This window comes from Solanum dulcamara, chromosome 10, assembly GCF_947179165.1.
Source record: "Solanum dulcamara chromosome 10, daSolDulc1.2, whole genome shotgun sequence".
NCBI classification, from domain to species: domain Eukaryota; kingdom Viridiplantae; phylum Streptophyta; class Magnoliopsida; order Solanales; family Solanaceae; genus Solanum; species Solanum dulcamara.
In genome coordinates this window covers 58,162,647-58,185,189 of record NC_077246.1, presented here as the reverse complement: position 1 = coordinate 58,185,189, position 22,543 = coordinate 58,162,647, and the positions used below count along the sequence as shown (strand labels likewise).

Genomic DNA, 22,543 nt, shown 5'->3' with positions numbered 1-22,543 from the left:
AATGGCTTTCTGCCCCCTTTGGTTAAATCCCTGAATCATCAGACGACTTTCAGATAGTTCATTTATTGGAATTCCAAGTTCCTTCATAGTGCGAATAGGGAGAATATTGACCCAGATCCATCATCCACCATGATCCTATTTACTTTATGTCCATGCACAAAATCTACCATATATAAAGGATGATTATACAAAACTTCACCCAATAAAAAATCATCATTAGTGAATGTAAACTTCGCATCACAAGTGTCCACTTCTTCAGAGTGAGACTTGATAGGGTCTTCATGTGATGGAAGTAATGATGGCGATGAGTCTTCTCCCGTTGTCTCTTCTTTATCAATGTTACAACACGAGGCCTTGATGTCATAATGAGAAATCTTTTCACGGAACCAACTTGGCAAGAATTCCTCTAATGTCACCAGAGAATGTTGCTTTTGATAGTAATTCCCCCAACTCTTAACTTCTTCACATTCTTCTTTATCCTTTGAGTTTTAGGTAGTTGTTTCACCCTTGCTCTTGTCACTTGCTTACTTGGATCTCTTTGCAAGCTCATTTTACAAGTCTTCGTCGTGTCACCAAAATCCATCCTTCATCATCAGTATAAGCACCGCAAGATTGATTTTCCTCTAGAAGTTTATTTTCCCCTATTACTTCATTCATCAAAGGAATGAGCAATGATGTGTTAACATTTATCGGTTTGAAGTCACCAAATTTAATCATTTTTTGTGGTGATAAGGCTAGGACATCGCCACCATCATATACTTCGACAAAGTTGCAAAAAACCATGGGATCAAGTGAACCAAAAGTGATAGAGACTTGATTTGAACTCTCCTTCTCGTCTTCAAGCAATATCTTTCCTTCACGGGCTAAGTCCATGATCTTTTCCTTAAAGATAAAATACTTTTCAATAGGATGGCCCATTAAACGATGATATTTGCAGTAATTTGGATCATTAGTCCTCCCAGCCTCATCTAGACGCTTCATTTCAGGTAGCTCAAAGAGTTTTAATGCCAGAGGCTCTTCAAAAATTGTTGAAACATCTGAGTCTAAGAATGGATACTCTTTCGCCTGCATTTTCTTCAAAGTCAGCTTTATACCAGCGTTATTCTGAAAAGTTGTGGTCCTCACCCTTTGATTCTTGCTTAAATTTATAGCCACTTTCAAAGGTACGACATTAACATTCATTGACTCTTTATTTCCAAACTTAGGTGATGATTTTCCTCTTTTCTTTACCTCCATTTTGTCTTTTCCCTTGCGAGGCTCATAAATAAGTGGTCATTCAATTCTGTTTGCAGACATGCTCAACTCCATATCATGAGCACGTGTGGCTAGTACCTCAAATGATTTGAGTTTAATACCCTGTAGGATATAATGAAGTCTCCAATGCATTCCTTGAATACACATTTCTATTCCGGAAGCTTCACTAAGCCTATCCTTGCAATTGAGGCTTGCATTTCTCCATCGGTTAATGAACTCGATGACATGTTCATCTTCTTATTGACGTGTATTTGTGAGTTCAACAATGCTTATAGTATGCCTTGTGCTATAGAAACGATTGAGAAATTCATGCTCAAGTTGTTCCCAACTATCAATAGAGCCAACCTTAAGATCCGTATACCAGTCAAAGACTTTTTCTTGTAAGGAGCGCACAAATTGTTTGACCAAATAATCTCCGTATGTTCCAGCATTATTGCAAGTTTCAACAAAATGGGCAATATGTTTCTTTGGGTTTTCCTTTTCGTCAAATTGTTGAAATTTTGGAGGTTAATAACCTGTAGGCATCTTCAAAACATTGATTCTTGAAGTGTATGGCTTTGCATACACAAATGATGACTTTGAAGACACGTCATACTTATCTTTGATAGTTTCCATAATGAAGTTCTTCAGTTGATGAATGGGAATTCCTCATTCAGCAGATACTTGCAGCTCATCACCCACATTTATTTGCTTTGTAACTGAATCTTCCTTTTCTTATATCTTGGGATATTTTCCAGGTGCATAACTTGATTCTCCCTCCATAATATTTTCAACTCTGTCTGTCAACTTGACAATTCGATTATCCTGATCTTGCACATATTTTGTTAGACCTTCGATTGCCTTTATCAAACTCGCCAGTTGTTCTTCAATAATTAAGGTGTTAGTCATCATCGCTTGGATGACCGTTATGGATGATGGAGTAAATCACGGATTTTTCCTCAAACTAAAATTTATTTGAAATAAGTTATGTGGAGTTACTGGGGCAGATCTAGTGATCAAGACATCATCTTTATCTTGAATAGTGCAATTCCCTGTGTTAAAGGGACTAAATCTAGCCAACGTCTTTTCAACAATATCAGCTATATTCTCTCTTTCTTCCAATTCATTCGGAAAGAATCTTGCCCCTTTGAAGATGGAAGATCAAAAATAGGAACTGACGCGGACGACACTTGAAGTGCTTGTTGTCCTAGCAAGTTTGTTCTGTTTCTAGTGATGGGTCCCAAACTTCCTATAGTAGCATCCAGTATGTTCTCCACCTCAGAGGAAAACTTGGAATCAGTAGCCTTAGCAACAATAGTCTTGGAGTCAAACTTCTGAGATGCCATTTAAGTATTCTTGAAGTTTGATGATCGATGTAAATAGATGAGAGGTAAAGATTGTCCCACTGGGCGTGCCAAAATTTATAAACAACAAATTTTCGAGCCGAGAAAAATAAATAATCAAGACCAGAAAATTGGAGTAACAAAGTGTAATATTTGATTTCAAAATGTAGTGAATATTATAATCTCTATGATAATCCTCTGATTCTTCAAATAATATGAAATATGTTGAACTTGAATTTGATTTAGAGTCAAGGGCTTGAATAGCTTGATCTTGAATTTTCGTCTTCAAATTTGGATTTGAATTACTCGTCACAAACACTTGTATGGTTATGACGAATAATAAGTATGAACAAGTAACTTGATCTCGAAGTTTTTTGATATTTGCCTTCGTTCTTGATCTTGAACTTGAGCTTGAATTTGATTATTTGAACTTTGTAGCTTTGTAGAGAAGTTGCGGCCTCTGATCCACGAGCTCTCTTCTTGCTTCTTGTTCTTGAAAAACCCCTCCCCTGAGATTAATGAGGACCTCTATTTATAGTTGTAGTGAGTAGTGTGCTGGTGTGATTTGATTGGTCGGTTTGAATTGACCAGTCAGATTCTTTTGGTGAAGAACTTTAATTTGATTGGTCAGAACATGTCACATATACACGTGGCATTATTCTAGTGGTTCATTTAATTTGACTTAGATTGCCACATAACTTCGACATGTGGCATAATTTTAGTGGCTTATTTAATTTGACTTGGATTGACACATAATTTTGGTACATGACATGATTCTAATGGCTCATTTAGTTTGACTTGGATTGTCATATAACTTTGACACTTGGTATAATTTTAGTGGATTATTTAATTTGACTTGGATTGCCACATAACTTTGACACGAGGTGTGCTTTTAGTGGCTCATTTAATTTGACTTGAATTGCCACATCATTTGAATTATTTTCTTGAATTTAATATAGTCCAATTTAATTTACGAATTTAAATCCAATAAAATTTTAATGCTTACACGGTATATCTGGTCTATCCCTCTCTTTATGTTCCTTTAATTGTAATAAATTCGAAGGTCGCATACATAATGTGGCTTTCATGTTAAGTTTCATCATCAGCTCTGTTAGGTAATTCATCCTTTTCTCTCTTATTGTGTGTATTTTTTCCTTTTGACTTTTTTTCCCTCCTTGATCATCATTATATTTGAGACCAGAGCTTAAAGGCAACATTTTTTAATCAAAAATTCCAAAAGGGTAACAAAAAATCGAAACATATGAAAAGGGTAAAAGCATGGGGCTTACAATAAAAAAGTTAACAAACATATAGCTAGAGTATTTCTCTCCAACCCGTTCTAGTTTCTTGGCTTAGACGGCTATCTTCCTTGTTGGGTATTGTTTGATTTAGTTCTAGATTGTTGGTTGAGATTTGCTTTGTTAGCCTACCTAGTTGGATTCTTTATAGTAATTCTAGTTGGCCGTCTCTTTCTGTTTGCCTTAAGTCTTTTTTTAATAAAAGGCATGTGAAAAGTCGCGCCTTGTAAGGCATTTAGGCTCCCATGCCTTACCCTTTTGAATTCATTTATAATCAGTTTATAGTGTATTAGGTTCCTCAAAGGGTCCTTTTATTTTTCAACAAAAAAAAATTAACGCCCATTAACTTTTTTATTATAAGGCAGGAAGGCACCACAGCTTTACCTTTTTGGTTTCTTCCCCTTTTTGAAAAATTTGATAAAAATTTTACACTTTAGGCTCCGGACTCCATTATATTTCATATGAACTTTATACTTGCAGTTTAATAGGTGATTTCTAAGAATGTCCTTATAGACTCTACTATTACCTAGGTTCCTAAATTTGGAATGGATGAAGGTGAGTGGTCAGCTTGCCACATGGGCAAGAGTTTTGACTTTTGGCCTTAAAAATTTGCTCATGAGACAAGCTGAGAGTCAAAATTCAGGTGCAACTCCTTGCAATTTAACAGATGATGTACAACTCACTATTCCTGCAAGTTATCATTACTATAAGGTTCCTTATGAAGGACATTGTATCTAATTTGCATACAGCTTTTAACCTATAAAATAACTAGCTTCCAATTGATACACTGTATAATCCATGGCACATCATACTCTTCTAGATATCAATTATTAACCTCTGACAAATCTGAATATCGCGAGATTAAACCAAACACAAGGAAGATGATATCACCCGAGAAAGAAAAAAAAATTATAATGAAAAGGGAAGAGAAATAAAAAGGATGCATTTCTATGAACATGACTCGGGGACGAAAAAACGAATGGGATATACATATAAACTTACTATTGAAGCATAAGGTAACACAAAACTAAGTTGATTTAGATGGGAATGACCATGCTATTGTAATATCTATATCTTCAGCCTCTTTTGAGCTTGGTCTAAATCTTCATCATTGCTTGCCTCTTCGAAATGATCCATATGTTGATTACCAGAGTGTGTAGGATTCTCATTATCCTAGAGTTAAATGCAAATGAATTGGTAAGTGTACAGGTGGGAGTAGGTGGATTGCTAAAGAATTACTCTAGGATGCTCGTGCGCCTCAAGGAAGACGATAGGTGAGTGACTGAATATCTCATGGTTACTGGATGCAGTGCATTGTCTTGAACATATTTGCTTCTCGTTTGAAACAAATTGGAAAAGATTCATACCTTCGCAATAGATGGCCCTGAGGTCATTGCTTGGTTTGCCCGCTTCCCAAAATCAATCTGCACTGAAATAGTAGCCACTGAAAGATCTAGACTGGTACTCTGCAGCGCTTGTGACAACGAAGTTAGAAACCTGATTAGACCAAATCAACGATCAGTAGAAATATCATGTTGTCATCAAGGCAAGCCAATCCGGAGATATCACAAGTCCTGTAACAACTCTGGATGAAACTTTGATAATAGATAACTGACTACATCTTCCCCACATGCATATAAAAGTAGAAATGCAAAAAGAAGGGAGGGTGGGAAGTAGCTGGTATCCAGTAGAATAGCTGAGATGCATTCAAGCTAGCTCGAAAGCCACTTTATATAAAATAGATATGTATATATAAATTTAAACACACACTTGGTACTTAATAGAGACATCATTATCCACTTGGCTTTAGTGGAAGCCATGGGTCTTTCGGAAACAACTTCCCTATCTCTATGAGGTAGTGGCAAGGTCTGCGTACACCCTACCCTCCCCAAACCCCACCTGTGGGATTCCATTGGGTATGTTGTTGTTGTTGTTGAAGGTGAGTATGAACAGTACTTTTGGCAATACGCTAAACTCAATATGCCGTAATTTGAAATGTGATTGAACATATGAAACACAAGAAGAAAAGAGAGAGAAAACAACTTGTTCAATTGGTTCAAGTAAACATGCAGCATGAAAGGCATCTTCTCAAAACTGAAGAGGAACATTATGATGTACCAGACTACCGGTACGGTCCCAGACAGTATTTGCCTTCCCAGGATAGGTAGCTTGCTTATGTTAAGTCTAGATTTTGACAATGACAAAGTAATCAACTACCGACAATATTATTTATGTGGCAAGAACTCATGAGAAGGAAGAAGATGAGGCACAAAGACTCCATTTAAGACAAACCCAAACGGAACCAAGCATACAAGGATGGTGGCTATCACCATAAGGCCTACACATTAAGGAAGATTTGATGAACAACTACAAAAAAGGGAGAACCTCCTGAATGCTGATAGAAAAGTCCATATTAGGAAAGCCTCAATCAAACAAGACCTCTCAATTTCAAAAGAAATCCTTTTGATACAAGGAAAGACTCAATCACACAAGATCAGCCAAGACCAAAAGAAGACCTCCAGAATGTTGGTACAAGGAAAGATTCAATCACACAAGATAAATCAAAGTGGAAGACATTGTATCCCAATTAATCTGGAAAAGAAGACCTACATCTAAGGAGAATCTCTTAAGATCCTAATCAAATAAATACATGTTGAGCAAAATCTCTTGGGTTGCCAAAATTGAAATCTCTCTCTCACAGCCTATTGTGATTAATGTACCTATACACAAACTCATCCAGTCAAGCAAAGGATCCGAGATATCAAGACAAACAAAGAAAAGAGTCTTGAATACTCGATCAAAATCTGACACCCACAAAATTTGGTCAAGTTTTAGGGAAATCAACTATGAAGACTCAATGACTAAAACGATTCAAATTGGAGGACAAATAGGAACAGTCAGCAATGAGGAAGTTATGCATCTTACATTCCTCTCAAGACCTTCCTTATTCTTCTCAAAGCTCTGCATTTCACAAACTATTGTAGATTTACAGCTATAAAAAGAAGAGAGAGAAACACAGAGAGAGATCTGGCTGTGTCAAATATAGTTCTCCAAAACCATACGAAGTTGTTTGTTGGTGAGCGAGTACACGAAAACCAGCTGTTCATCGTTGGTGGTACACGAATTCAAAACCACATGTTGTGTAATGGGAAGTGCTTAAGAGAAGCTCCTTGCAACCAAGGGGACTGGACTAGGATACTGCATTGGTTCCGAACCAATATAAAAACATCGCCGTGTCGTTTACTTTTGTGCTCTTTATATCTCTGCTTCTCACATTAATTTGTGTTATTTTGTCGAATAATTTTAATGCGGCCACAATTTTCACACACAGAGTACTTTCAGCCTAGTTGTTTGTGCACTAACCAAACAACTTAGAATTTACAAGTTCATAAAAGTCACAGATGAGTGATGAAAGTTAGACAAGCTTAATATAATGAAAAGACATCCATAAGAAACTGAAGATATTGACATGCTTTTTCATCTAAGAGGATGCTACAACTGAATATCTAGATCATAAGCATGTCCCACATAAAAGAAATAAGAAACAGAGATTACCAACAATGCAAATAAGCTATGGAGGGACCACATTTTGATTAACTCTATGTAGTCCCAACTGTAAAAGTTATATAATTACTCACCCCTGCGTGTATGGACTTGAAATGCTGATTCTGCCTCCATCTATTGCCTCATCCTCGTCATGATTCAGAGCATCAATTGTGTTGGGACATTGATCAGACACTGGTCTAGGTTGAGGCTCTGAGAAGGCACCATTGTTTGGCACTGGCGTCGGCATACAGGCCTGAAGTGGAATGGGTGTTGTGATTGACTTGTTAGCTAGTTCATTTTGTTGATCCATTGCTTTAAATGAAACATCCCTGCTAGTATGAGATTCAATTGGATTCTGCTGATTTGGTAGAATTGTAGAAGTAACAGTTGTGGGATTTTCATCAAACCTTCCCAGGTATGTTGATTCTGGGCCACTAACATTCTTCAAGGCATGTGGCTGTGCTGGTAAACTTTGCATGCGCCAATGACTATTTCTCTGGACCACATAAAAAGAACTTTTAACTTACAAACAAAAACAGCTTCCTCATGAAGATTGCATGCGCCAATGACTATTTCTCTGGACCACATAAAAAGAACTTTTAACTAACAAACAAAAACAGCTTCCTCATGAAGATATTCAGTCATACAACTGGTACTACTTGGAAAAAGATGAGACACAAGTTAGGAGTTAATACCATAGCCTAGGTTGCACCTATGGACTTTTCATTGCCCAAATCACATTTATCAGAAAAATCATTGCCAAACTGTACCTGTGGACTTGCGGTAGGAACGGGGAGCCCTTGAACCTTGAAGTTTAGTACAATTTCTTTTCTCCTCATTTCTTGAACACTTTGGGAAGAAAATGGAACAAGAGGGGACCTATTATAATCTTACAGAAGTAAAGACACAATACCAATAAATAATGAAGCCAAACCTCATCTTATCGAAGGCGCAGTAAGCAATAAGAGTGAGAAATGACAGAACTCGACTATGGAAAGAGATATGGCTGGGAAAGAACATAATTCATGGAGTTAAATCCCTTGATTTGTATTGCATTGCTGTAAATACTGAAGTACAGCTGCCAGAAGCAGGACTGGCAATAGATGGAATATAAGGTTTAGAAGATACTCTCAAGACTAGAAGACAAAGGGTGGCTCAAATTTTTGGAGACACAAAAAGCATCAAGGAGTTAACCCAAGAACCAGACAAACTATGGTGGAAAGCAAGGAAGGATGGCAGGTCCACAGTGGGATGTTGTTATAAATTACTTACAACGACAAATGGACATGGAAAACGATATGGAAGACGAGGTACCACAAAAAGTTGTATGTACCACTAAAAGTTGCACGTTTCAGATCGACTGCTACAAACAGTGCCGGCTCCATGGTGAAGCAAGGCACTTGCTTTAGACCCCCAAATCTGGGGGGGCTCATTTTTTATAAATAATAGATGGACGTTTGGACATAAAATTGTGAATTTTGGAAATAAATAATATTTATTTTAAAGTTAAAATAGTATTTGAAAATTGGAGTTTGTTTGGACAGGAATACAAATTGATTTTTGTTTTTTTTGAATTTTGCAACTGATTTGAAGTGAATTTTTGAAAACAGTTTTTGGAGTTCTTCAAATTCATGACGAATTATAGTAGTTCTATGTCCAGACAGTTTTCCAGAATAATTAGGATTTAAGACTACTTATTTGAGATCATTAGGTGACGAGAGTTTAAAATGAAATTGTCTTAACCTTGAATGCTCCTTAAATATAATAATCACTCTGATATGATGATTTAGACTTATTTTCGAAATTAAAAGTGTTAAGGAGATATAGTACAAGTAGAAAATAATACTATAATCGAAACATTGAATCAAATAAAAAGACATGGTTCTTTAATTTTAAATGCTTATATTTCTTACTATGTTGCTCGGACTCTTCAAAAATGTCAACGGGTGCGTGCCAGATTCTCCAAAAGAAGTGTATTTTTGGAGAATCCAACACGGGTGCGGCATCGAAAGTGAAGAGTCCACGCAACTTAGATTTCTTATGAAATAATGTTAATAGTTCTTGTAAAAATTGCCTCAACGGAGATAAGTTTTTAAAAATTCAAATTAAACTCAAAAAAGATAAAGTGAGTTTACTATAATATCATCCAAAAAAGAATTATTAAAAGAAATACAAAATAAGAAAATTATTACTAATTTTGCATCTAAAAAAACTAGAAGAATTGATTTTTTTGGAGGGAAAAAAAGATTTTTACTATTTTTTTTTAAAATTTAAGGCCTCCAAATAAATTTTGACTTTAGACCACTAAAGTGCTTGAGCCTCCCCTGGCTACAAAAGAAGCTTTTTTGACTCAAGATAATTAGCAGAGGGGCTTCCACTTGTGCAACAGATGCTACATTGTTGTGCCAAGAACGGTGAAGGAAACAGCACAATTTTGGGAAGGACAGATTACGGAGAAACAGAGGAAGACATTATGAAAGAGAGTCCCAGTATGCATATTATGGACATGGTCGTTAAAAGGAACTACGGGTGCTTTGAAGGAAAGAAGCCTGCAGATTTTTGTTTGAAATATAGGTGTATTTTTGGTGTAGAATGAATGATGTATATGATTTTGAAAGCATTGGAAATGCTAGACTTTATGCACATGTAACTGTGGCACCAAAGTGCTGGTACAGTTTTTGAGTATCCACTTGGTGCGTTTTACTTGGTTAAATTTACTTATCTTAATAGAAAAAAACCAACAATCAAGTTCATATGAACAACAAAGACATAATAGATCTTACATTCACGGAAGTAACAGTGAAAAGATACACAACAAAAAAAATGGAACCACAAAATGAAAGCACAGACATGGCCAAATCATGGATCTATCTGTAAAAAGGGCAGCCCGGTGCACTAAGGCTCCCGCTATGCGCAGGGTCCGGGGAAGGGCCTGACCACAAGGGTCTATTGTACGCAGCCTTACCTTGCATTTCTGCCAGAGGCTGTTTCCAAGGCTTGAACCCGTGACCTCCTGGTCACATGGCAGCAACTTTACCAGTTACTCCATGGATCTATCTGTATACAAGTATAATGTGAAATACGTGCACATCAATGTTCATCTGAGGGTGGTGTTTTTGTTTTTGTGCATCACGCATGTGTGTGTGTGCGCATAGGAGAGAGAGACAGACAGGGAGTATTAGGAAGAAATGTTAATCGATATGGACACTGGAGACAAGAGGTCATGACTTTCAGTGTTTCTTATCATCTGCTTCTCTCTCCCCATTTTGGCCACACTCAAGAATGATTCGCAGTGTCGGTGCAAAAAATGCAGCACTCTAATGAAAAAGAGTAAGGTAAGGTGCATCTTTTATTTGTGCAGCAATATCGGTAGCTTATGCAATATTCAGTAGGTTTATGTTGTTTAGTATATTGGATTAGCTAGCAATATAAGCAGGACTTTCCAAATTAGTCTCCACTTTGTAAGTTAAATATCAAGCAACTGCATCTTACCATATAATAACCTGAAGCATGAGAGTTCTAAGTAAGAAGAATCAGTCTATCTTACAGCTGAGAGCTAGAAAACGCAACCCAAAGTTCACAACCAAAAACCTTTGATAAGAAAATTGATACGTCATGAAACTAGCTAGAGGAATTTACCCATGGCATAAGCTTTGTAGGCTCTGAGCTCCAAGACTGATATGGTCCTTCATACTTCTGTGCCTTCTCTTGTAAAGACTGTACATACTGAATTACCTGCATACAAACATCAACTATCACCAAGAGATCAAAATTTACAAGAAAAATGAACAAATAAAGCAAAAGGTAAACTGGTTTTCAACTAATAGAATGTACCTCCATCAAGAATGACGCAGTGTCTCGCTTTTGATCGGTATGGGGTATCAGATCTCTCAATATCTGAAATCTAGATTACCCAAATAAGCTTTAGAACAATGCTGAATTTCTCAGGCATTTTAGATAGACTTGAGCACATAATCTTCAAATAGCTAAGACCCCATACTTCCAAGTTCCTCCCTCTCCCCCCCCCCCCCCCCAAAAAAAAAAGTAGGAAAGAAGAATTCAACTTTAAGACTTCAATGGACTAATGAGGCATGTTTTTCTTCAAATTTTAAAACTCTTACATTTTCATGAGTAGCTTGACCGATTATATAAGAAATTTACATCTCCGAGAATTGAGTTAGTAACTTGACATCAGCAACTAACTTAGTGGCACTGTTGTAGCAATTCCTAGAGGAATAGGAAAATTAATATCCTGTAAGTATTTTCTATGTAATAATGGAGCTCATCAGAATTTTCTATAACTTCTTTAGATGCTTTTTATAGATATTACTTTTGAATTTTCCAGAGTTTTAAATTCTAAGAGGACTTCCTAGGGTTTCCTCCTCTGCAGATATCAGTATCACTATGCGGCTCTAAAACTATCTTGCTTCATTACTTAAACCTTAGAACCTTCTCACAAATACCATAAATATCACTGAAGTCTAAAGCAACTATTCTTTTCTTTGATCTCTTTTTCTATTTTATATATTTTTAGGGATTATTTCATAGACCTCCCCTCCAGTTTCTCTGTATAACACTTATTTCCTTGTGGTTTACGATATTACATATACCTCCCTTATTTTGATTTTTTTATAACAATTCTTTTATTTCTTTACTATTAATGTTAAACATTTATTATATGACAGTTTTACCCTCACCAAAATACTCTACCCATAATTACCTAAAAATCAAAATCTTTTAGAATTCAAAATATTGATATCACACACAAACGGAACCTGGATTTAAGAGTATTATCTCCCACAATTCAACTGGTAAAACCAAAGATAATTTCCACCACAATTTCACCATGGATGGTAGACTAAAGTTAATTGCATTCCTGCCATAGTAATAGTCTGCTTTTGAGTATTAATAATCGATTTTCAAGACTTATTACTTTAGTATTTTGAAAAATGAAAAGCTCAAAAAAGAGGCAACACTTCTGGGTTTTTATTCCTGAAACAAGCAGCAAAATTTTAAATGCAATAAAGTGCACAACTAAAGAATCAATTTGAACATAGAATGGTTATCTAATTTTTTGATTAATTAACGATAAAAACTGTCATATAGTACATTTTTAACATTAATAGTAACTTAATAAAAGAATTTTACAAAAAAATCAAAATAAGGGAGGTATATGTAATATCGCAAACCACAAGGGAGGTAAGTATTATAGAGCGAAACCTTAAGGGAGGTCCCTGAAATTATCCTTTATTTTTATATTCTTCTTTGATAGTTGATCTATGCTGTGAAGCCTAAAGCTTTTCTCAGCTCCTTTCAGCCGTTGTACACAACTTATTTAAGACCCAAATATTCTATTTCCGTGGGAAAATTGTAGGTTAATGTGATAGGTGACTAGAGATTTTTTTGTATCCTCCTATTTTGCAAAAATTGAAACTTAGGTAAGTGCTTGCTACACACTTGTTTCAAAATAATATATTTCACTTAAATTAGTCCTTTCATGCTATAACTAGTTATCACAGTTTTCTAGTAGCGATTTTAATAATAACCTCAGCTCCATGTATTGACCTGAGCAAGATACGACCGATCTTCTCTCTCTTTCACACACACTAAAAACACGCATTAGCCAGAAGCTTTACTCAGATTTCATATTTGATGCACCCTATACAATATGCAGCCACACCCAAAAACTCAAGATCTCATCAACATTCCATCCATATGCTTCCCCAGTTCCACTATACTTAAATTAACATATCGACTAAACCCCAAAAGCATCATAATAACCTACTGTTATATGCTATGTTGCTTAGACTCTCTGAAAAATGTTGCCTCACACGTGTCAAATCATCCAAAAGTGCACTACTTTTGGAGGATCAGACATGCACACAACGGCAGTTTTTGAAGAGTTCGAGCAACACAGATTATATGTCATGATTTTTGTACTAACCAACTCTAGTTTAATAAATTATTTGACACTCTTAAGATCTCAACTTGTTTATCCCTTAAGGAATTAAAAATAAAAGTAAACCAATAAGTCGATAATTACAAAAGATTACGAATGTGCTTAGTATGATGGAAGTCATTTTCATGGAAAATATTATGTTTTCTGTTGTATGGTTGGTGACTAAAAAATATTTTTGAAAATATATACTAAAGATCAATAATAACTTTAGCAAACTAGAGATAGTTCTGATGAAATTTTTAAATAGAAAAGATCAATAATAATGTTTTAGTGTTAGTTGAAGCAAGTAACATGAAGTTGAAAGTTAAAGAGACATTTTCCCCCTCCTATGCTAAAATGGAAAACATTTTCTGGTAACCAAACACCACAAAATGACTTCCAATGGAAATCATTTTTCTACAAAATTGACTTCAGTCATACCAAGCACACTCGTAAGTATGATACTTGCAAATTATTTACAAGATTCATACTTCTAAAATCATTGAAATGAAGTTTTCACTTCCTTTGCTAGAAAGTGCCATATAGGAATCATTGAGACTTTGCAACACAAACAATTAGTGTAAAACAACAGATGACGTGGAAAAGGAGGGCATTTGGAAATCATAACAGAGATAAATAAAATCAAGAGAAATCACAGGAGCACTAATCTGCATAATAAATATGTGAATTCACAAAATCAGGAGGATTGCCGATATACTTTCAGTTGAAACAAAAGAGAGTAGCGCTCTCCAGAGCTGAATCACTTTAGCAAGTTAGGAGTGTGGGACAGCATTTGAAGAATAAGCATGTAGGTTCATTTGGAGATTCATACTTTAGAACATATAAAACATTGACAACTAGTTTTTTTTTTTGGATGACAAGGGAAACCCGCAACCGCTACCCTTTGAATGCGCACAGGGTAAAATCCCCGCTCCTATGCAATAGCTCGCAAACCACATGGGAGAGGTAACCTGCACTAGGCAAGCCCAGTGCGACGATCTCGACCCAGAAGGCAAACCCCTTGCTTTCGCTGGCAAGGGGTTTCGAACTTGAGACCTCCAACATGAAAGTCCCAAGCCCAAACCATTGGGCCACCCCGAAGGGTCATTGACAACTAGCCTTTAGAAACAAGTATATTTTGAATTAAGTGAATATTTGGACATATAAAAGTGAATCAACACATGAAGATGATGAAAGCATTGTACTGACAGCTACAAAGGATAATATGTGCAATCATTTCACTAATCAATTTCCCGTTTATTCCTTTTGGTTTCCTGCTTCCACCACAACAAAACATTTTTAAACATGCCTTACTTGATCAAGGCATGGTTCATTATCGTAAGTTGGTGCAACTTTGTTGTTGGGATTTCACCAACAAAAGCCAAATCACATTTATCATCAGATGTTCAACAGAACAATGGTTGGTTACTATAATTTCTTCTCAAACTCAACCAGCAACTACTCTTGGCTGAAATTAATTGACTTAATCAATCAATCTACACCTCAATCCCACAATCCCAGACTAGTTGGGTTGGTATTAAATCCTCTTTAATCATTCTGCTGCGTTCAGGCTCGTTTCATTCCTAAACAAAATTCTCTACCTAAAACGGAAAAAGCTTAAGCTACATAGTGCTGAAATCATCTTCTGCTTATCTTTTTAGACAGTCAATGTCCAGCTAGTTGCAAGTTCTTCTGTTAAATAATCACTCACACATTTACACTGTCTTTGTCCATGTACCACGGCAATTATATACGGTAACTCCACTCAATCAACGTCTAAATGAAGACCTAAAATTCTTACAAACTCATAGGAAAAGCTAAAACCTCAATCAACCGAAAAGTAAAAACATAATTTACAAACAAACCTCTCATTGATCTTGCTCCTCCGACGCTGCTCTGTCACTGAATGTTTAGACCTTGTTGCACTAGCCTTATCATTATTCCTCCCATCTGTTACTTCCATAATAATACAACCACAAAACAAAAACAGAATCCAGTTCAACTTACATCCTAAACACTATAAAAATTCAATCTTTCAACAACAAAAATTAGGAGAACAATAAATAAACAAATAAACCTTAACAGACCTTTGGTATTGGTACTAGAAGGTGTGGTATCTTTCTTAATACCAATCTCATCTTCCTCCTCTTCTTCCTCTTCATGATGACCCTTCACAGATTTCATTGTGTTTTCCACGATTTATCAATCGAATCAAATATCTGCACAAAATGAGATACTCAGAAATCTTTGCAAAGTAGAAAAACAATTACCCATCATTCCTAAACTAGTTAAAATCAAGTATATGAATCATTTTTGCATCCATTCGACTCAATTCAGACCAATTTCATTCCAATACAGAGATCTACAAAAAATAATTTTAAAAAAAATTGAAAGCCCATATGAAGAAGAGAAGAAAGATTACAGCTTTTTTTCTGGGAAATTTGAGTTCTTGGGAGAAATTGGGATTTGGGTAGCAGTAGTACTTACTGCTGCAGGTGCTTGATTGTCGCGGTGAAACTTGAAAGTCCAAAATTGCCATTTTGGTATGAATCCTTTTATTTTATTTATTTAAGAAAAAATGACAAACATTACTATTTTATTATTTAATATAGATATAATTTTATATAATTATATTGGAATTCATATACAAATCTAAAAGTGAATTTATGGGCTTATATACAAATTTTTCAAGCAAACTTATATTTTTTTTTGTATATTTTGAGGCTCATATAAAAATTTATGGGGTTCATATATAAATATCTAAGGGTTTGTATTTGTATAGAAAGTGAATTTAGAGGTTCATATACAAATTACTAATGCAAAATTTTATTTGTATATACAATCTACTTAAAAGATCAATTTGTATAATGCAGTGAGATATACAAATAGAAACGTCTAATTTACATAATACAAACAAAAATTGACATGACAACTAAAACTATAACTATAAAACGTAATTAAGCAAACTGTAACTAAAGAGCCTAACTATGTTTTTCGTCTTCTTTTTTTTTTGAAAGTTCCTCTTTATTGAACTTTATCAATCGTGGAATTATTGTGATTTGGCTTTACAAAATTGTTCTCATAACTCATATGATATGTTTTTAATTTATATTAATGAGTTATTGTTCTTTTTTATTTGTCACAATTTTTTTTTACTATTGATTATTTTATATAATTTCTAACTATTTAATTTTTTAATTTTAAAAATATTAAATTAATATAATCTAATTTAATTTTAAAAATTAATTAAATTGACTCAAAAAATATGATGGGATTACTTAAAAGAAACGGAGAGTAATTCATATGCATTTGATGGTTCCCAACCTAAAAGGGTTAATTAAGTGTGAAGAGGCTCTTTTTTGTATTTTTGTTCTTTTCACTTTTCTTTTTCTTTTTTTAATTTACCTTTCCTACTAATTACTAACAAATTTCAAAAGGAAAAATATATTAAAACCAACCTAAACTATTCACAGAATCCTGAATTATGGTTTTTGTATTTAAAATTCTTTGAAAAGTCTAGTGGCATGAACGGTTTTACTTTTTTATTTGTGACATGTTAGAATCAAAAGATACTAGTCATCTGGCTTGTTTCTTTACTTTGTTCTTATTAATTATCTTTTTTTAATTTAAGGTTTATTAATTACTTATATTTTGCTATTTTTTCTCTCTTGTTTTCTTATTCAATTTTCTTTGGTTTTTCTTCTTATTTGAAACCCATTTTTTTCAAAAAAAATAATAAAATCTTCTTGATTACAATTTCTTCAAATTTTTTTCTTCTTAGTTACAATTATATGTATGAATAATTTAACTCAATATTTTTGATATTTAATGAATTTTGATTTTTTTTGAATGACATCATTCACAATTTCTTCATCAATATCAAAATTTATTGTTAATAGTTAGTACATAATAACTTTCTGCAATTTTTTCATTCACTTTTAATTATTTATATGATTTAAAAAAATTAAATTTATATTTGTTCCCTTGAAGATTATTTATTTTCTCATGAAAAATAATTGATTTAATTTCTAAAATTGGTGTCTTGTTTGATACTAGTGGTTAAATTTCAGAAGAATACAAAAAAATTAATATGGGATATAATGAGCAATTAGATGTTCTTCATTCTTTTAATTATTTTGGAATAGCACTCTATTAATAAAATTTATTTTAAATAGATAAAAATAAAAAGTTAAAAAGTGTTTTAATTTTTAGGGGCAATGAGCTAGTCCACTATGATAAGGGTATAATTGAGATCATAAGGCTAATTAAGGAACAAATTCTTAATCAATCCACTATTAATAAGAGTGTGATTCAAATCAAAGTCAAAAAATTACTCTATTTTTCTGTAGTTGAGAAGCTTTGTGATTTTATTTTTTTTATAAAAATGATGCATGCTATTATTTTTGGACTAAACTTTATCTCTCATGTGTCACATGTCACAAATAGAATAAAGTATTCATGTTATTTGGCTCTCTAGAAGAATTTTAAATACGAAAATATGAACATTCACTTTTAATGAACATTAACATTGTACTGAGGGAAGTTTAGTACCAAGAGAATGTAAAACGATTATTTATGTTTTTCACAAAAATGAGTGCAGAAAGAGTGAAATAATATTTGTCTTTTCATTTTTCTTTTATGAAATAAATGTTTATATGAACTTGGACATCAACCATTTATGTTAACTATTATTAATTATGTCAATAAATTGCTAAATAACACAAGTATTTCATGTATTATTTGTCCCGACTTTTTAAATTTCATCTTTGTCATTTTTTCTTTTTCTCTTATCTTCCGTTCAATTTCTTTCATTAAAAAGCGGGAAAAAAAGAAGAGAAGATTTCTTACCCTCAAAATCACAAGCCCATATTCAAATTATTAACAATTAATTTCTATATTTTATTCAACTCATCTAACAAGGTTTCGGCTAAGAAAAATATTAACATTTTCTTCACTTTGGAAAATTTGAAAATATTTCTCAATCAAGAGAATATTAAAATTACAAGGCTTAAATTATTCAATACATTTTATACTAAAGAACCATAGTAAATATGTGTTTAGTACTATTTTAATTTATTTTCTATTTTTATTTGTTTTTTAAGTAGCTTTTTCAAAAAAAAAAATTACTGATTTTTTTTTTGGGGGGGGGGGGTGGAGGGGGAGGGGAGAGAGGGTATGATGTTTCTTGAATTTATAGCGCATCTTATATCTTTTATTTGGTATTTTTATTATTCTTGTGCTTGTATATTTTATGTTATTCTATTGTTTTGCAAGTTTTTATGTTCGAATGATGAAACATACATCAAATTGTCAGTTTTGAGTGATTTACGATCGTGATATTGATGGACAAACTACAAAGTGAATCGTAAAATATCAGAGAAGATGTCAATCAGGAACCTACAGAAAGATAGTCAGAGCGATCGTCAATTCAATTGGCGACCAAAAACACAAAGGTGAAGACCAAAATTAGAGAGGAACCTGCAACAGAAAGACGGACTGTGAATCTGTGGATTGACTATTAGTTGACAATCATGGATTGGATCGGGAATGCATGTTGGTGTCTCAATTTGATATTTTTAGGATTACAACTTCTTGGAACATTATTAATAGACATGTTAGGTTTTAGTTGTAAAGAGTCAACAATTTTAGTTTTGTCTTAATTCTCTGTCGCCCAAGTTTTTAAAGTTTTCTCTTTCTTGGTTCTTGAATAAAGATTTTCAATATTCTTTCAAAATTTAACATTCATAGTCCTCACATACTTTCTTGTTGTTTTAATTTCAGTATGAGTAGCTAAATTCTCAATTGAGGATGTGAAATCTAATGAAATTATAGAGTTCATAAGGTTATTCGTGTAATTGCATGCTACTAGGGTTATAAGATATGAATTTTATTTTTGCTCTTAATAAAAAGATTTAGTGGTTGCAAACATTAACCTACGTCATAATATCTTAATCTCTTGATTCAGAAGAGCGGATTAAGATTTGATAAAAGAAATTTTGCATGAACTCGAGGTGCTAACCCTCGTTTGAAAAATATATATTAGGTATAATAGAATTTACTTAGCATACTCAGTCGTTCTTATGTCAATAACTCATAATTACGAAAGCATCATATGTAGATAAATTGTTCAATATATTCGGAAGAGATTAAGTGATGGTGCAAGAGACTTGGTGAATATTTGTAATCTAAAGTATTTGTAGTTGCATGACAATTGACGAACAAAACATTCCATTGGGGCAACACAATCTTAGTGTTTTAATATTATAAGCTTACACTCTTATTTACGTTCAACAATCTCTAGTTTAACATACATTAAATTTTGCTTTTTACGAAATTGAAATCGGCTACAAATCTGATTTGTGTTCCAATAATATGACATATTTACACCATATTCTCTGTGGGATTGTTCCAATTCAGATTGGGTTATTATATTTGCAGACGACTGCATTAGCTAAGCTTGTTTCACAATTAAAAAAAAAAGAAGCATGTAATGAAAAAAGAATGACTTAATCAGTTAGATACCAATAGTAAGGTTTGTAACATGTATTCTCCGATAACAATCTCAATATTTAAAACTTTTATTGAGGTGTGCACTATGCATAAGCATCACAATGAGCGTATCCACATACTCTCTTGCTGAAGAAGCTAGAATGTGGCTCCACAGTTTACCATTAAACTTCATCACCACACTAGCACAGCTAGTCTTTGTATTCTTGAAGAAGTGGTTTCCCTCGAATAAGAAAGTTGAGTTAAGAGATAACATCTTTCACTTTAAACAGGAATCTGAAAATTAGTTATATTAAGTGTGGGAGAAGTTCAAGCAGTATATCCAAAGATCACCTAGTCAAAAAATTTCAGAGAATATTTTTGTGAATTTTTTTTAAATGAGTCTTAATACTCTGAATTAGTTCGTAGTCAATAACTCGGTTGGGGGTTGCTTCATGAACAAGTCGTACGCCCATATATGCGAGACTATGGACAAGGTGACAAGACACAATCAGGCTAGGGCCTCAGCTGACAATACCATGATCCTGATTCGTTGTGAGTGACACCCACACTAATTCTTCGGTGGGAGAATCATTACTAACCCAACATTATCATCTTAGTGACTCAAAAACATGTATTTAATTAAGTGGAAGCAGTTAAGTATATAAGTAAAAATTGAGCTCCCATAAACTCAGACAGGTTTATCAAAATATGCGAAAATAACTCCCTAAAATCTGAAAGTCATTGCACCAGAACTTTATCGAAAGTCTAGAATACGAGGATGCAACCCCTAAAGTAATTACCATAAATTAAAGTGTCCGAGTCTGAAAGCAAAGGACTAAGAGAACCAAGAAAAATCCATGGCAGCCTGAAAGAATTGGCTCACCCTTAAATTCAAACAATCAAGTATCTCTCAACTGAGGTCTTCAACAGCCGCCTAAATATACCTTGTACTCAACAAAAAAAGAGCAAATGTAGTATCAGTACACAACCATAGTGTACTGGTAGGATCACACGCTAGTTCCAGTAAATGAAATATGAACCCAAAACTACAATTTAGTAAAGCAGATAATATAAAATTATAATACAATTATAGCAACACTGGACTATCAGTCCTTACATTCGAATTATTATACAAAAGGAACTTGATCAATCACAATACAACAATCAATCTGGTTCTCTCATGAAATTCATGTCGAAACTATTAGTGTACCATCGTGGTACCCGTTCTCATAGTCAGTATACCAGTGTGGTACTCATTCCAAATGCAAAGGTGTGGTACTTGATCCCATTATGACGCATGACACCCAATCTACAAGAAATCACATATCACAATTATAACCACAAGGAATAACAACACACTTGTACAACCAAGTAAACATTCATTGCATGCAATTTGATCACAATTATCATTTCAATTTAGATTCTTCCAGTTTTTCCTTAATCCTGTATCATGCATGCAATACTAATAAAGTAGCTAACATGCACATATAATACAGACGTGAAAAACACAATCATCACCTACCTTGAATCAAGCATAAATGATCTAAAGAACTTGAGCTTTTTCTTTTTGAACTGCCTTTACTTGTTCTTGGTCTAAAGAAAATAAAGAATACAAAGAATCAATAAACAACAACCTAAAATACACAGATTATATCAAAATCCTAACCCTTGACCAATTTTATGATCATACCACCCAACTAAGACCTTTTCCACCATTAATTTCAGGTCAAAATTTTCTCCTAAGAGAATTTTCATAGATTCTAAGGTCTAAAAATTGAATTACAAGTTAGATGAATGATTAACTTACCTTTACCGAAGGATTTGGTGGAAAATTGAAAAAAAAAATAGCGCTAAGTAGCCTCTAGCTCTTCAAGAATGAAGTTGAAGAAACAAAAATAATTTTGGGACTTTTCTCAATTAACCTCGCGACTGTCCCTCTATAACGGCCCTCAGCCTGCTATAGCAGCCTCACCATAGCAAGGTTAGTCCTGCCAAAGCGGCTTTCACGGAGACAGAAACTCGAAATTCATTTCCCAAGCCCCCAGTTTGCAACACAACCTCAAACCTTGACATTCTAAAATAACCCTTTCACGCCAAGTTTGATTCCAGGAGTTCTACTCAGCCAAATTAATTTTTTAAAAGCCCTGCGGATTCCTTAACGTTGTAGCTAACATAAAATCAAATTCGAGCTTAGACATTAACTCTAATGCTTACCCGAATAGCCTTAGACTTTACCTTACTCAGATTTCGTCTGAGACTGGCCTACCATGAAATTTTATTTAGTACTGCTTGTTTTAGAACCTCCGTGTACTTATTCATTGCTGCCTTTTTTTCCTGCTCCAAGAACCTATGAGGAAAAGGCGGAATAGTCTTTGGAAGAGGTTGTAGAGGTTTGAGAACCTCCACTACTTCTTGTTCATTGAATTTCCTTTTTCTTTCCCTTCACTGGAAACAACCACTCTCTTTGGCAACCTTTACTGGTTCAATAATTTCAAATTTGTTGTGGACATTTTATTGCTCCAAGTTGTGATGGCTATATAATGATATAAAAATTTACTTAAGCTGCTTTTTGAAATGATAGTGTTGCTTGGCAGCTACCCTATTTGGAATGAGTTCTCTCTTGATATGTCCTTCATTTGCATTTCGAGCTTTTGGATAGAGGCAGTATGAAAACTTACCATCTCAGACATGGTGTG

At 34.1% G+C, this 22,543-nt stretch overlaps 1 protein-coding gene across 4 annotated transcripts; it reads right to left on the bottom strand.

Annotated features, from left to right (window-relative positions):
- Positions 1 to 4,669: 4,669 nt before the first annotated feature.
- On the bottom strand, positions 4,670 to 15,912 carry LOC129871225 (transcription factor BIM2-like). Of its 4 annotated transcripts, XM_055946121.1 has the most exons (9): positions 15,781 to 15,883; positions 15,446 to 15,577; positions 15,224 to 15,308; positions 11,255 to 11,324; positions 11,060 to 11,155; positions 7,828 to 7,916; positions 7,513 to 7,749; positions 5,242 to 5,371; positions 4,670 to 5,047 (listed from the first exon to the last, which is right to left on the bottom strand). In XM_055946121.1, the coding sequence occupies exons 2-9, from the start codon at positions 15,540 to 15,542 to the stop codon at positions 4,943 to 4,945; spliced, it is 909 nt and encodes a 302-aa protein (XP_055802096.1). In that variant the 5' UTR covers positions 15,543 to 15,577; positions 15,781 to 15,883; the 3' UTR covers positions 4,670 to 4,942. The 4 variants fall into 4 exon arrangements, with proteins under 4 accessions (XP_055802096.1, XP_055802094.1, XP_055802093.1 ...); XM_055946119.1 differs by having other exon boundaries at positions 7,513 to 7,916; positions 15,846 to 15,912; XM_055946118.1 differs by having other exon boundaries at positions 7,513 to 7,916.
- Positions 15,913 to 22,543: the final 6,631 nt, after the last annotated feature.